The sequence below is a fragment of the Entelurus aequoreus genome, linkage group LG21, assembly GCF_033978785.1.
Source record: "Entelurus aequoreus isolate RoL-2023_Sb linkage group LG21, RoL_Eaeq_v1.1, whole genome shotgun sequence".
In the NCBI taxonomy this organism is placed as follows: Eukaryota; Metazoa; Chordata; class Actinopteri; order Syngnathiformes; family Syngnathidae; genus Entelurus; species Entelurus aequoreus.
This window is the reverse complement of record NC_084751.1, coordinates 22,829,835-22,843,964: the sequence shown is the minus strand read 5'-3', so window position 1 is coordinate 22,843,964 and position 14,130 is coordinate 22,829,835. Positions and strand designations below refer to the sequence as shown.

The window sequence follows — 14,130 nt, the reverse complement described above, 5'->3', positions numbered from 1 at the left end:
ATTGTAAGTAGACTTTTATTTATGTTTATTTACGAGTTCGAATGCGTTACAAAAATAACATCCGTTGTCATAATGTTTGTGAACGATAGGCACATTTCTAAAAAAAAAAAGTGGACTTCCCCGTTAAGGGCCTGATCTACTAAATGTATGTGTGTACTGTATTAAAACATGTGCAAACATGATGCTCAAGCAAAGATGATCCACTAAGCTAATGCGAAGAGGATTGCGTCTCCTAAATGAGCAAAATAGAGAGCCCAATCCATTTAGCGTGTCTGTCTTCATGTGTATACAAAATAATAATAACAACAATACATTTTATTTGTTGGTCCCTTTCAAAACATCCAAGGTCACCTTACAGGCAAAATAATAATCACAATGAAGTCACTAAATCACTAAAAGTAAGGCAATAATAAGATTCAAGATACAAAATTAAAAGCATTAGAAAAGATAAATAAGCACTTTTGAATAGCTATGTTTTCAGTTGTGATTTCAAGTTGTCAAGATGCAACTATAATCATACAGCACTCTCATTGTGATTTATAAAGACTAAAACTGTTTTTCGGACGCTGTTTTTCATCGACAATTAGCACGTCTTGAATATTATTCAGCAATATATATTTTATAATTTTATAGATGCTGGAAGATTTAATGGGCTGTTTAAAAGAAGTTCAACTGAGTCGTTTTGGTATCTGCTTTTCTTTTAATGGTGTTTGTTTCTTCATATACTAAATATAATATTATATCATGTATCTTCTATATGAAAAATATCTTGCTATATGCATTCTCTTGAAACGAGATCATTTCAGACGTACCATCAAAACAGCACAGTTCCACCCAGAGCGCACCTTCAGCGTGCTAAAAATAGTTTGTATTGTCTATATATTGCTTCAAAATAGCCCTGACACGGTTTATACTATATTTGTGTGCTGCATGTCAACAACATGAGGAAACACCACCACGGTGAAAACAATGGCAAAAACCTCATTTGAATTGGGCGTTCTGCACCACTTTTGCACGTTACACACAGTCTTAGTAGAGCACCTGTAACAGGCCCACTAATAGTACACACCCTTTTATAATTCACACACATTATTTAGCACGTGCTATTTGGATGTTATTAGATCAGGCCCTCTGTGTGACTTATTTTTTTTTACAGGATAAATACTCACAATTGTGTCTGTATCTCTAGTGTCTCCCTGGGTACCACGGTGGAAACTGTTCAAAAGAAATCAATGAATGTCAATCTCAGCCCTGTCAGAATGGAGGAACTTGCATTGATCTCATCAACACGTACAAGTGTTCTTGTCCGAGAGGAACACAAGGTATATAATTGCATAATTGCCTAACTCACACTGGTAAAACAAAGATTTAACACAATTTCCCAACACCTCTATCCTTCTTAGGCGTCCACTGTGAGATCAACCTAGATGACTGCAACCCATTCCACGACCCACTGACCAACGAGCCCAAGTGCTTTAACAAGGGTAAATGCGTGGACCGCATTGGAGGCTACCAGTGTGTGTGCCCGGCGGGCTACGTTGGCGAGCGTTGCGAGGGCGACGTTAATGAGTGCCTGTCAGACCCATGCGATCCTAGGGGATCATACAACTGCATCCAGCTCACCAACAGTTATCGCTGCGAGTGTCGCACTGGATATACAGGTACTAATGTGCCTTCAGCCACATGTGACACGAGCGCAGTGTGGATGTGTGTGTAAAAAGGTCATAACACAGTTTGTAACTTATTACCAGGCCAGCGTTGCGACAAAGTGTTTGATGGCTGCAAAGGTAGACCGTGTAGAAATGGAGGGTCATGTGCAGTTGCCAGTAACACTCCTCATGGTTTTATCTGCAAGTGCCCCCCGGTGAGTGTAATGCTCTAGAAACACCTTTATTGCCCACTACTATTCAAATAATGTGTGAGCCCTGTCTTTTTATGTTTCATCAGGGCTTCACTGGCTCCTCGTGTGAGTATGATTCTCGCTTCTGTGGGAATTTAAATTGCCGGAACGGCGGAACATGCGTGTCAGGCCACCTGGGCCCACGCTGCCTATGTCCCACAACCTTCACTGGACCCGAGTGTTTGACCCCGACTGACAGCCTCTGCATTTCCAACCCATGCTACAATGGTGGCACTTGCCAAATCACCCCGGATGCGCCGTACTTCCAATGCAGCTGTCCCAGCAATTTCAATGGCCTGCTGTGCCACATCCTGGACTACTCTTTTGTCGGAGGCTTCGGCCGAGACATTACCCCACCTCCAGAAGTGGAGGTGAGCTGTGAGAATCCTCAGTGCGATGAGTGGGCTGGCAACCACATCTGTGACTCGTTGTGCAACAACCATGCTTGCGGCTGGGATGGAGGAGACTGCTCCCTAAATTTTGATGATCCCTGGCAAAACTGCTCAGCCGCTCTACAGTGTTGGCGCTACTTCAACGATGGAAAGTGTGACGGCCAGTGTAACAGTCCTGGGTGTCTCTACGATGGCTTTGACTGTCAGGGACAGGAAGGACAATGCAAGTAAGTGTCAACTTTAGAATCTGTTAATAGTGTTGCAAAATGTCAAAATATTAACCCGACTGCTTTCTATCCTTCAGCCCACTCTATGACCAGTACTGTAAAGACCACTATGCCGATGGCCACTGTGACCAGGGATGCAACAATGCAGAGTGTGAATGGGATGGTCTGGACTGTGCCAACAACATGCCAGAAAAGCTAGCGGACGGCCACTTAGTTCTAGTGGTTCACATCCCCCCAGAGCAACTTAAAAATCATTCTTCGGCTTTCCTCAGAGACCTCAGCAGTGTTCTTCATACAAATGTGGTGTTCCGCCGCGATGCCAAAGGAGAGCCGATGATCTTCCCTTATTATGGCAACGAACAGGATCTGGTTAAGCACAACGTTCTGAAGCGCTCTGCAGATGGTTGGCCAGAGTGGGCTGCGATGCCGGCAAATGTTTTGGGTCAAATGAAAGACAGTGTGTCTGCGATGGTCAGTCCACGTAAACGTAGAGAGCTGGATTCTGTGCAAGTGAAAGGGTATGTACCACTATATGGATCATATCATTCCCTATGCATTATTTCCAAAAAGCACCATGACAACCCTTTTCTTACCACATGTAGGTCTGTAGTCTACCTGGAGATTGACAACCGTCAGTGCTACCAGCAGTCCAGTGAATGCTTTCAAAGCGCCACAGATGTTGCTGCCTTCCTCGGGGCTTTGGCCTCCAGTGGGAATCTTAATGTTCCCTACATAGAAGCTGTTACTAGTACGTAACCTTCTCTTTTATGCATATATTGTTTACACCAGTGGTTCTCAAACCTTTTTTTCATCAAGTACCACCCCAGAAAACACTTGACTGTCCAAGTACCACCATAAAGTCTTTGTTTACATGTGTTTTGCATGTTGATTGGCTGTGAGGCTGGGAAAGGACAGACGAAAGTGGAAAATCGCATGTTGAGTGAAAAAATTACGGAGAACGACTGTTCTGTTTGTGTCTTAATTGTTTATTTTGGCATCGAATACGGCCTACAGTCGTCCAATTGTAACGATTTCCATTGAAGGCTGATAAACCTTTAATAACGGCTCGAGGCACGTCATTAAAATATTTAATTAAGTGGAAAAGGGTGGAGTGCCATCTCCGGGTTGCGGAGGAGACCCTGCCCCAAGTGGAGGAGTTCAAGTACCTCGGAGTCTTGTTCACGAGTGAGGGAAGAGTGGATTGTGAGATCGAGAGGCAGATCGGTGCGGCGTCTTCAGTAATGCGGACGCTGTATCTATCCGTTGTGGTGAAGAAGGAGCTGAGCTGGAAGGCAAAACTCTCAATTTACCGGTCGGTCTACGTTCCTATCCTCACCTATGGTCATGAGCTTTGGGTTATGACCGAAAGGACAAGATCACGGGTACAAGCGGCCGAAATGAGTTTCCTCCGCCGGGTGGCGGGGCTCTCCCTTAGAGATAGGGTGAGAAGCTCTGCCATCCGGGGGGAGCTCAAAGTAAAGCCGCTGCTCCTCCACATCGAGAGGAGCCAGATGAGGTGGTTCGGGCATCTGGTCAGGATGCCACCCGAATGCCTCCCTAGGGAGGTGTTTAGGGCACGTCCGACCGGTAGGAGACCACGGGGAAGACCCAGGACACGTTGGGAAGACTATGTCTCCCGGCTGGCCTGGGAACGCCTCGGGATCCCCCGGGAAGAGCTGGACGAAGTGGCTGGGGAGAGGGAAGTCTGGGCTTCCCTGATTAGGCTGCTGCCCCCGCGACCCGACCTCGGATAAGCGGAAGAAGATGGATGGATGAATGGATGGTTCTTAAAAATAAATAAAAACATTTCAAAATTATTTTTTACTAAATAGTGCCCGCGTGCCACTAGTATCACAGTTTAAGAATCACTGGTCTACACTATAAATCCTTGAGTAATAAACTGAAACTGTGCCTGTTTTTCCCAGGTGTGAGACCGACCCCTTCTGGTTCAGAGCTCTATCCCATGTATGTCGTCTTCCTGGGCTTAGCGGCTTTGGGTTTTGTATGTCTTGGCGTTTTAGTATCACGAAAGCGAAAGCGAGAACATGGCCAGCTTTGGTTCCCTGAGGGATTCAAGGTGTCTGAGCCAAGTAAAAAGAAACGCAGAGAGCCCGTAGGGGAAGATTCTGTTGGATTGAGGTAAGAAGTAGTAGAAATGCCCACTCGAATATAAAGAAAACTGAGGACTGTCTTTTGTATTAATTCAAATCTTTTCATCTCTTTTTAACAGACCAATTAAAATATCTGACATAAATCTCATGGATGACAATCAAAATGAATGGGGTGATGAGGATCCAGACTGTAGGCGCTTTAGGGTAAGTGAAAGATTACCAAATGTGTTTTCTACAATTAGCCATTTTAGTTAAGATAGTAATGATTGCTGTTACATAGTTTGAGGAGCAGGCCATGCTGGATCTGAGTGACCATACTGACCAGAGGAAATGGACTCAGCAACATTTGGATGCAGCCGATCTGCGTATTCAGTCTATAGCCCCGACACCTCCCCAAGGCGAGATAGAGAATGACTGCATGGATGTCAACGTCAGAGGACCAGGTTTGTTAGGTTCTGTTGATAATCATGTTTTCAAGTGATCTGGAAATCATTGTCTAATTGTTATCTCATTCCTTGTCTGTCCAGATGGCTTCACTCCTCTGATGATTGCCTCCTGCAGTGGTGGGGGACTGGAAACCGGTAACAGTGAGGAGGAAGAAGATCCTTCCGCAGAGATCATCACAGACTTTATTTACCAAGGAGCCAACCTTCACAACCAGACTGACCGCACAGGCGAGACTGCCCTGCACCTGGCTGCTCGCTACGCCCGCTCCGATGCTGCCAAACGCCTCCTGGAGTCCAGTGCCGATGCTAATGTTCAGGACAACATGGGACGCACTCCTCTTCATGCTGCTGTGGCTGCAGATGCACAGGGGGTGTTCCAGGTAAATGCCTTGTTTTATAAGGTGTCTCAGCTTACTGGGCCTTGCTTTCTATGTCCTAACTGTCTATATCAGGGGTCACCAACCTTTTTGAAACCAAGGGCTACTTCTTGGGTACTGATTAATGCGAAGGGCTACCAGTTAGATACACACTTAAATAAATTGCCAGAAGTAGCCAATTTGCTCAATTTACCTTTAACTCTGTTATTAATAATTAATGATATTTATCTTTGTGGAAACACTGATCATCTTAATGATTTCTCACAATAAATATATATAGAAACAGATAAATATCAATATGCAACACTTTATTTTTATATTTTCTCTAAGTGCACATTTTTCAAATTGAACATTTTCAAATGATGACTTCTAAGACAGTCTTGTGAAATCAAAATATCCCATTTTTAACTAGCTAGCCACTAACATTTTTTAACAAATCATGAATTACTTTGCACCATGTTTGTACAAATAATAACTCATGTAAAATACAAAAGTAAACTCTCAAATTTTTAAATCATGTCACACTTTGAACTGGACACCAAATCTGTTATCTGTTTCTTTGTCAGTTAGTGGGAAGCCTGGCATTGCATGCTGTTAACTAGTGTGTTGTACTCTGGTGTGTAACTTGACACTGCAACTCTGAGTGAGTCTTGCAGATGTGCATCAGTGAGGCGTGTTCTGTGTTTGTTCTTGATGAAGTTCATGTCAGAAAAGGCTGATTCACAAAGATAAGATTTTTCCTCATTGTTTGCGGAACCTTCTAAATCTTTTGGACATATTTTCACAGCAATCTGGCCTCAAGCTTAATTATGATAAATGTAAAATGTTAAGGATTGGAAATCTAAAGGGAACGTCCTTTCGAATGGAATGCAAAGTGCCTTTTTTGTGGACAGATGGACCAGTTAACATACTTGGTGTTGTTGTCCCAGAGAATCTGGAAGATCTAGGCTCAGTAAATTATGATAATCGACTAAGAAAGCTGGACAAAATTATGCAATTATGGAAAGGGAAATCCCTAACCTTGTATGGTAAAATGTCTATTGCCAACTCGTTAATTATTCCTCAATTTATTTATTTGTTTTTGTCATTACCAGCTCCATCACAAAACTTTTTTAAGATTTATGAGCGGAGGGTCTTCGATTTTGTCTGGAACGGCAAACCAGAAAAGATTAAAAGAAAGGTTTTGTACAAAGAGTATGAATATGGGGGCCTGAAACTTCTCAACCTTGAAGCTATGTGTCTGTCTTTAAAAGCATCAATTGTTCCAAAGATGTATTTAAACATTGAGTGGTACACAAATGTCCTTTTGGACAAAAAACATGTACTGTATCAATAGAAATTGTATCCTTTTTTACAAGTGATCCCCTCCCAGAAAGTCTGCTGGGAAACATGGCGGGGTTCATAAAGGAAACAATCCACTCATAGTGGTGTTTTCAATTTTATGTGCCAGAAAAAAGAGACGATATTTTGCAGCAGTTAATATGGATGAACTCTAATATTGTAATAGATGGAAAGCCTTTCTTTTGGAAAAATATGTTTGAAAGAGGAATCATTTTTGTCAATGATATTATCAATGAGAATGGTAAAATTATGAAGTATGATGAATTTAGAGCTACGTATGGTGATGCTTGCTCAAGCTTTTCATTTTATCAACTAACTGGAGTAATTGGGAAAAGATGGAAACAAATAATTAATTATGGAACTACTAAATTATTAGTTTGTAAACCTCTAACAAGAAATTCTAGTTGGCAAAAAGGAACTAAAATAAATAGAAAAATATATAATTTTTATTTAATAAAGAAATCTTTGAAGGCTGCCTCATACAACACAAATGGAAAATGGGAGGACTTTTTTGACTGCCCGTTGCCATGGGATGCCATATTCAAACTAATCTATAAAACCACTATCGATGTGCAAAATCGTTATTTTCAAATTAAAATTATTTATAACTTCTTACCCACAGGGAAAATGTTAAAATTATGGAATATGACAGAGTCAGATGATTGCCGATTTTGTTGTCAGGAGCTTGAATCCACCATGCATTTGTTTTGGTATTGTCATATTGTGTCTTTGTTTTGGGTGGAAGTTGAAAAAATGTGTTTAAGGATTGGTTTGTTTATGAAGCTTAATGTGGTTTCTGTTATTTTAGGAGAGTTCATTGACAATCATGATTTAGTCAATTTAATTATAGTACTCGGTAAAATGTTTATTTTTAAGGCCAAAAACAGATATTCACTTAGTATTACTTTCTTTAAAACATTTATTCAGTATTTTCTAATTTTAGAAAGTTACATGGTTGAAAACGATAATGATGCCAAAAAACATTAAAAAAAAGATGAGAAGTCCTCAAAGGCTTGTTTTGAAAGTATAATTATGTTTATAGATTATATGATATCTGTTGTTGTGTTCCTTAATTTGAGTGACCTGGACATAATCTGGACTGTACATAAATGCTTATTTTGAAAATGTAATTTTGTTTATAAATTATATGCAATCTGTTGTGTTCCCTAATTTTTTTCTGTGTACATGAATGAAGGTGTGTGTTGCTGAGTCCGACTTGGACATTATCTGGACTGGGCCTGGTTTAAAAAAAACCTTTAAACAAATCTAATTTCATTGACAACCTGGTCTGTTGAAGATAAGGCCCTTTTTAAAAAATTAAAATAAGATAAATAAATAAAAAACATTTTCTTGGATAAAAAATAAAGTAAAACAATATAAAAATAATTACATAAAAAATAGTAATTAATGAAAATGTTAGTGGACCAGCAGCCTATACAATCATGTGTGCTTCAGGGACTGTGTCCCTTGCAGATGTGTTGTCTATGTTGTGGGAACCAGAATATTGGTAGCAGAAAGAAATAACCCCTTTTGTGTGAGTGGGTGTGGATGAGTGTGCATGGGGGAGGTTGTTTGGGTTGATGCACTGATTGAAAGTGTATCTTGTGTTTTTTCTACGTAGATTTAATTTTAAAAAAAATAATAAAAAAATTTTTTAATTTTATTTTATTTTTTTTAATTTTTTTTTTTTAGAACAAGCCCGCGGGCGACTCATCTTGTCCTTACGGGCGACCTGGTGCCCGCGGGCACCGCGTTGGTGACCCCTGGTCTATATAGTATGATCACAAAGCTAAACTGGTGGGTGTTCTTGCAGATTTTAATCCGGAACCGTGCAACTGATCTTGATGCGCGCATGCATGACGGGACAACACCACTGATTCTGGCTGCCAGGTTGGCAGTCGAGGGAATGGTGGAAGAGCTTATCAACTGCCACGCCGATGCTAACGCCACCGATGATTCAGGTAGCTAACGCTTTATCCAACTATCATGTACACAATCTGTATAGTACATTAGAATAATTCACCGTCTATTTTTTTCCACGCTGCAGGAAAATCTGCGCTTCACTGGGCTTCAGCTGTAAACAATGTGCAGGCTGCCGTGGTGCTGCTGAAAAATGGTGCGAACAAAGACATGCAAGACAACAAGGTGTGTGGCGTTATGCGACCTGATAAGTATCTATAGTTAATTCACCGTAATGCACATGATATTTAAAAATGTTGCCTTGTTGTTTTTAGGAAGAAACGCCGCTATTTCTTGCAGCCCGCGAAGGAAGCTACGAGACAGCTAAGGTTCTACTGGAGCACTTCGCTAACCGAGAGATCACTGACCATCTCGACCAGCTGCCCAGAGATATTGCCCAGGAGCGCATGCACCATGATATTGTCCGCCTACTGGACGAGTATAATGTTGTTCGGAGCCCTGGCCTTCATGCAGCCTCCTTGAACACCTCCAGCCTCTCTCCACCTCTCTGCTCGCCCGACTACCTTAGCAACCTCAAACCAAGTCTGTCTGTCAGGAAGGTTCGAAAAGGAGGAAAAGATGGTGGCAAAGATAACAGGGTGAAGAAGAAGAAGTCCCTCGAGGGGAAGGGAAATTTGCTTGACACATCAGCCGCGCTTTCCCCCGTGGATTCCCTAGAGTCTCCCCATGGCTACCTGTCTGATGCAGCCTCTCCTTCCATGACGTCACCTTTCCAGCAGTCCCCCCCTATACCTCTCAATCACCTACAAGGAAAGGGAGATTCCCACATAGGTCAGATGAACATGGGTAAGGACATGGGCCGTATGTCTTTTGAGCACAACCCACACCGTCTCGCCCATCTACCAGTGTCCAGCCCAAGTAGTCAGGGTACAACCTCTATAGGTGGCGGTAGGGTAAGCCAGTGTGACTGGGTGTCTAGGATGCACCAAACCCAGCAAGGGAGCTTCCCCCAGGCTTCACCCATATCCCACAACATTATGGGAGGCCTTAACGGGGTCAGCACCGCCACCCTTTCACAGATAATGGGATACCAGAATATGCAGACTAGCCACTTGGCTTCTTCTGCACACATGATGCAGCAGGCTCACTCACGGCAACTCCAGCACCAGAACTCCAGCTCCAACGCTGCAAGGCAGTCTATGACGCAGAACTTCCCCAGCATTGAGCTGAATGGCACCGACATGCAGCAAAACAACGCCTCAGGCCACTCCATGTCCATCCATACCGTGATGCCCCAGGAGACGCAGATTCTCGGCACCCAATTTCTCACCCCTCCCTCCCAGCACAGCTATTCTGGACCCATGGACAACACACCTAACCACCAGCTGCAGGTGCCCGATCACCCGTTTTTAACCCCTTCCCCTGGCTCGCCTGACCAGTGGTCCAGCTCGTCACCACATTCCATGTCCGACTGGTCGGAAGGCATCTCAAGTCCGCCCACCAGTATCCATTCGCAGATGAATCTGATCCCAGAACAGTTTAAGTAGACTCATATGCAATGAACATCAACTTAAGTTGGACAATTTGGTTCACTGACAATGGTCCTTCATTAGCAGTTTTTATATAAAGAACCGATTTTTTTAAAGTAACTTTTTATTTATTACTGTGCTTTTTTGACCTGAAAATATAAAGAAGATGTTTTTATATTTATGCTTTTGCTAATGTTATGTTTTGTTCTGTATGTATAGGAAGGAATAGACATCTTTAAAAGGAGTATATCAGAAAAAGACTCCGTAATGTGTACACTGGCTATTTATTTGTCTTTTGTTGCAACATCCACTGGATTTAGTTTTTATATTTTTGTTTTTTCTCAAAGTTTATTTGGGCTTTTGTTGCATTATGTATATATAGTTTTGCTTTTTTTTGTTTATATATGTTCAGTATTAACTTTATGTTTTAAGTGACACATGCCTTGTTACTGAATTTAAATTGAAGTCTTATCCCTGAGTCTGTTAGATGATGATCACATATAAACCGCATATCAAATGATACCTGTTAGAATGTGGTTTGGCGATTTGGGACCTTAAAGCACAGCACAAACATATATTGTATCAGTTGACAGATTCAATGCAAAAATGGGAGAAATACATTAAAATCAACCTTAGCCTACTTTTTTAATTGACTATCTAAAATGCTCCTGAGCAAATGATTTGTGGCTTTTATGACAGAGGGATGATTCCTCATTTCATATTGTCACAAATAATGTTTATGGTTACTATGTTTAACCTGTGAAGAGTTAACTTTCAGCCTTGTTGTTGTTGTTATTCACTACAGTCTAAATAAGTGCCAGTGCGACATTTGTTTTTCCTTAGAAAACCAATGTATTTGTGGGTTTTTCTTGCATATGTCTTCAACATGGTAAAACATTGTTTGTGAATGAAATAGGGACCTTAAAGACACTGCCTGCGCTTTGTAAAGGAGTGTTGCACAAGGTGCCAAAATGTCATGTTTTATAAACTAATGCAGAGGTTAAGATGTTTTGAATGAAAGTGTAATTTGAAAAAAAAATCTACCTTGATGCAATGTTGTAGTTTGCAAATTACTTCCTGATAAAAATGTTTTGTAACAATGGAGTTAATTCAATAAAAGCTGTTACTTAAATATTTGAATTCATTATTATGTAAGCTCCCAACGCATATGTTATATGTACTCTTCGACTGAAAAATTAGGACACTGATGGGCAGTTAGTTAGTCCCACCCGAGCCCCTGCAAAGTATTTTTGCTTGACAACGGCCATCTTTTTCAATCAATCTTGCCTAAATTTGACAGATTTTTGCTCGCCAGTTCTCTATAGGTTGGTAGAAATTTCAGGACTGAGCATCTTTTTGGTGAGAATTTTAAGTCAATCTGATTTTTGGGGTCAAAATGTGGGGTTGATTAACAGCGCCACCATTGGGTGTATTTGTTAGAAATCTAGTAGCATTGCAGTAGCTTAATAGCCTCCTATTTTTCTCACTCCGTATATTGTCAATTAGGAGACATTTTGTGTTTGATACTTGAAAAAACAATACATTATGAATATACTAAAATAAAGATACATACTTTTACAAGCAGGGGCGTAGCACCAAATACTGGTCCCCCAAACACAAGACTCCTAAATGGCCCCCATCCCACCCTAAACCCAATGTCACTGCCCCATACACACACAAACTTGATATGTTTAAATGCACTAAAAACTATTGCATGGATGTTGTGGAAACCAGCTTTACTAGGTTTTTGACTCGTTAAAGATGGGAGTACCATGTCTAGAGCATATCTAAATAACCCCCCCTAAATAATTAAGATTTGTTTAAAAAAAGTATTTTTATTTTTATTTATTTTTTTTACAAAAAGGTGCCAACATATTTAATATAAAGTGGCCAGAATATGATTTTAGATAATCATACAACCTGTTGTAATTCACTTAAATATGATTATAAATATGTCAAGGTTCCCCTTACTTCAGAGTGTAAAATCAAGATTAGCTGATTGGTGTAGGATTATCATCTGTTTGGTAACAGAAATCATAATTAAACATGATTATATTATTATTAGTGCATCTCCTGGGGGTTATGTTTCCTGTTGTCTTTAAAATATATTGACAGCTCTGTTTCTAACTTTAATCAAGGGTCTTTGAACACACCACAGTTATGTGTAATGAAATGCAAAAGTGACATTTATACACAACTTTCTCCTATACTGCCACAAATAGATGTATACCGTATTTTTCGGAGTATAAGTCGCTTCGGAGTATAAATCGCACCGGCCGAAAATGCATAATAAAGAAGGAAAAAAATATATATAAGTCACACTGGAGTATAAGTCACATTTTTGGGGAAATTTATTTGATAAAACCCAACACAAAAAATAGACATTTCAAAGGCAATTTAAAATAAATAAAGAATAGTGAACAACAGGCTGAATAAGTGTACGTTATATGACTCATAAATAACCAACTGAGAACGTGCCTGGTATGTTAACGTAACATATTATGGTAAGAGTCATTCAAATAACTATAACATATAGAACATGCTATACGTTTACCACACAATCTGTCACTCCTAATCGCTAAATCCGGTGAAATCTTATACGCCTAATCTCTTGCGTGAATGAGCTAAATAATATTATTTGATATTTTGCGGTAATGTGTTAATAATTTCACACATAAGTCGCTCCTGAGCATAAGTCGCACCCCCGGCCAAACTATGAAAAAAACTGCGACTTATAGTACGCAAAATACGGTACCTTGTTTTAGCACCTCATCCTTGTTTCAAAATGTTTGATGCAAAAAGCTTTTATTTACGTGAAGGGAGGAAAACGTTTTCTCCCTCTCCTTGTTCGTTTAATCGCCAATAAAGCTCACAAAGTCGTGGTCAATTTTCAGATTCACCATCTTAGATTTATTTTTTAGTGTGATTGACTATAAAGCAAAGAAATACAATTCTCTCATGGCCACAAGTAGAGAAAGGGAGACATCCTGCCTGTGGCTCCTCGCAAAATGTCTGTTCTCTCCTTCTCCCCAAAATCCGATATACTTCGCCAAAGGGGGTTGAAAAAGTTGTCCAAAGGGGTGTGAATCTTTGGGCACCTAACGATCTAATTCCGATTCCTTCAGTGACGATTCGATTCTCGATTCAACACGATTCTCGATTCAATCTGATTCTCTTATTTGGTGTAATAATTATAATGAAACTTTTTCAAAACAGGTTACGGGTTAGAAAATCTCCTTTTGGTCGCATTAAAATGATGGCCTAAAACATATTTTTTTAAATGTATACTAATTAAAATGTTTAAAAAAAATAAAATATACGTTCTTTTAAATCGATTTTTGAAAATTCTGAATCGATTTAGAATCGGGGTGAATAAGAATCATGATTCGGATATTAATGTATTTTTTGTGCACCTCTACTTGTTTGTGTTCCGTTTGACTCCAGTTTCCTTGGTAACTGCTCCTCTGCTAGCTTATCTTGATGAGTATTGCCGCTCGCAATAACCTCACACCCTCGTGTCAGGCCTCTATTGTGTGACCCTTAAAATGTGTGGTACTTTAAAACTAACTGTAAACCGTAATGATAAAATATTTCTGATGCTAACTATCAGGGAATGGGAATCAGCACACCTGATTCCTAGTTCCTCCGGACTACTTAGTCTCCAGTCCAATCACTGACCTGATGGTTCACCCTTCCAGTCGGGTTCATCTCCTTTTCTTTGGCTTCACTCACACTTTTCGTTTCCTGTGGTTCTGCGTCGGCGCATGTGTAGTGTTAATGGTTTCCTCTCCACGCCATTAATGTGCGTTTTTGTTTTTTTCACACCTTATGTGTGCATCCTTAGTTATTTTTTCCTCACTACTTTTTGAGTGCACTTTTTGTTATTA

General features: G+C 40.4%; 1 protein-coding gene across 1 annotated transcript in view; it reads left to right on the top strand.

Annotated features, from left to right (window-relative positions):
- Positions 1–11,361, top strand: part of LOC133638505 (neurogenic locus notch homolog protein 1-like) — a 32,796-nt gene extending 21,435 nt beyond the window's left edge. The window contains exons 22-34 of the mRNA XM_062031178.1: positions 1,190–1,322; positions 1,404–1,661; positions 1,752–1,864; positions 1,948–2,519; positions 2,597–3,037; positions 3,122–3,267; positions 4,445–4,658; positions 4,750–4,834; positions 4,911–5,073; positions 5,158–5,456; positions 8,608–8,755; positions 8,842–8,939; positions 9,029–11,361. Coding sequence (XP_061887162.1) covers positions 1,190–1,322; positions 1,404–1,661; positions 1,752–1,864; positions 1,948–2,519; positions 2,597–3,037; positions 3,122–3,267; positions 4,445–4,658; positions 4,750–4,834; positions 4,911–5,073; positions 5,158–5,456; positions 8,608–8,755; positions 8,842–8,939; positions 9,029–10,261 — 3,903 coding nt within the window. The 3' untranslated portion in view covers positions 10,262–11,361. The remainder of the gene's footprint in view (positions 1–1,189; positions 1,323–1,403; positions 1,662–1,751; positions 1,865–1,947; positions 2,520–2,596; positions 3,038–3,121; positions 3,268–4,444; positions 4,659–4,749; positions 4,835–4,910; positions 5,074–5,157; positions 5,457–8,607; positions 8,756–8,841; positions 8,940–9,028) is intronic.
- Positions 11,362–14,130: the final 2,769 nt, after the last annotated feature.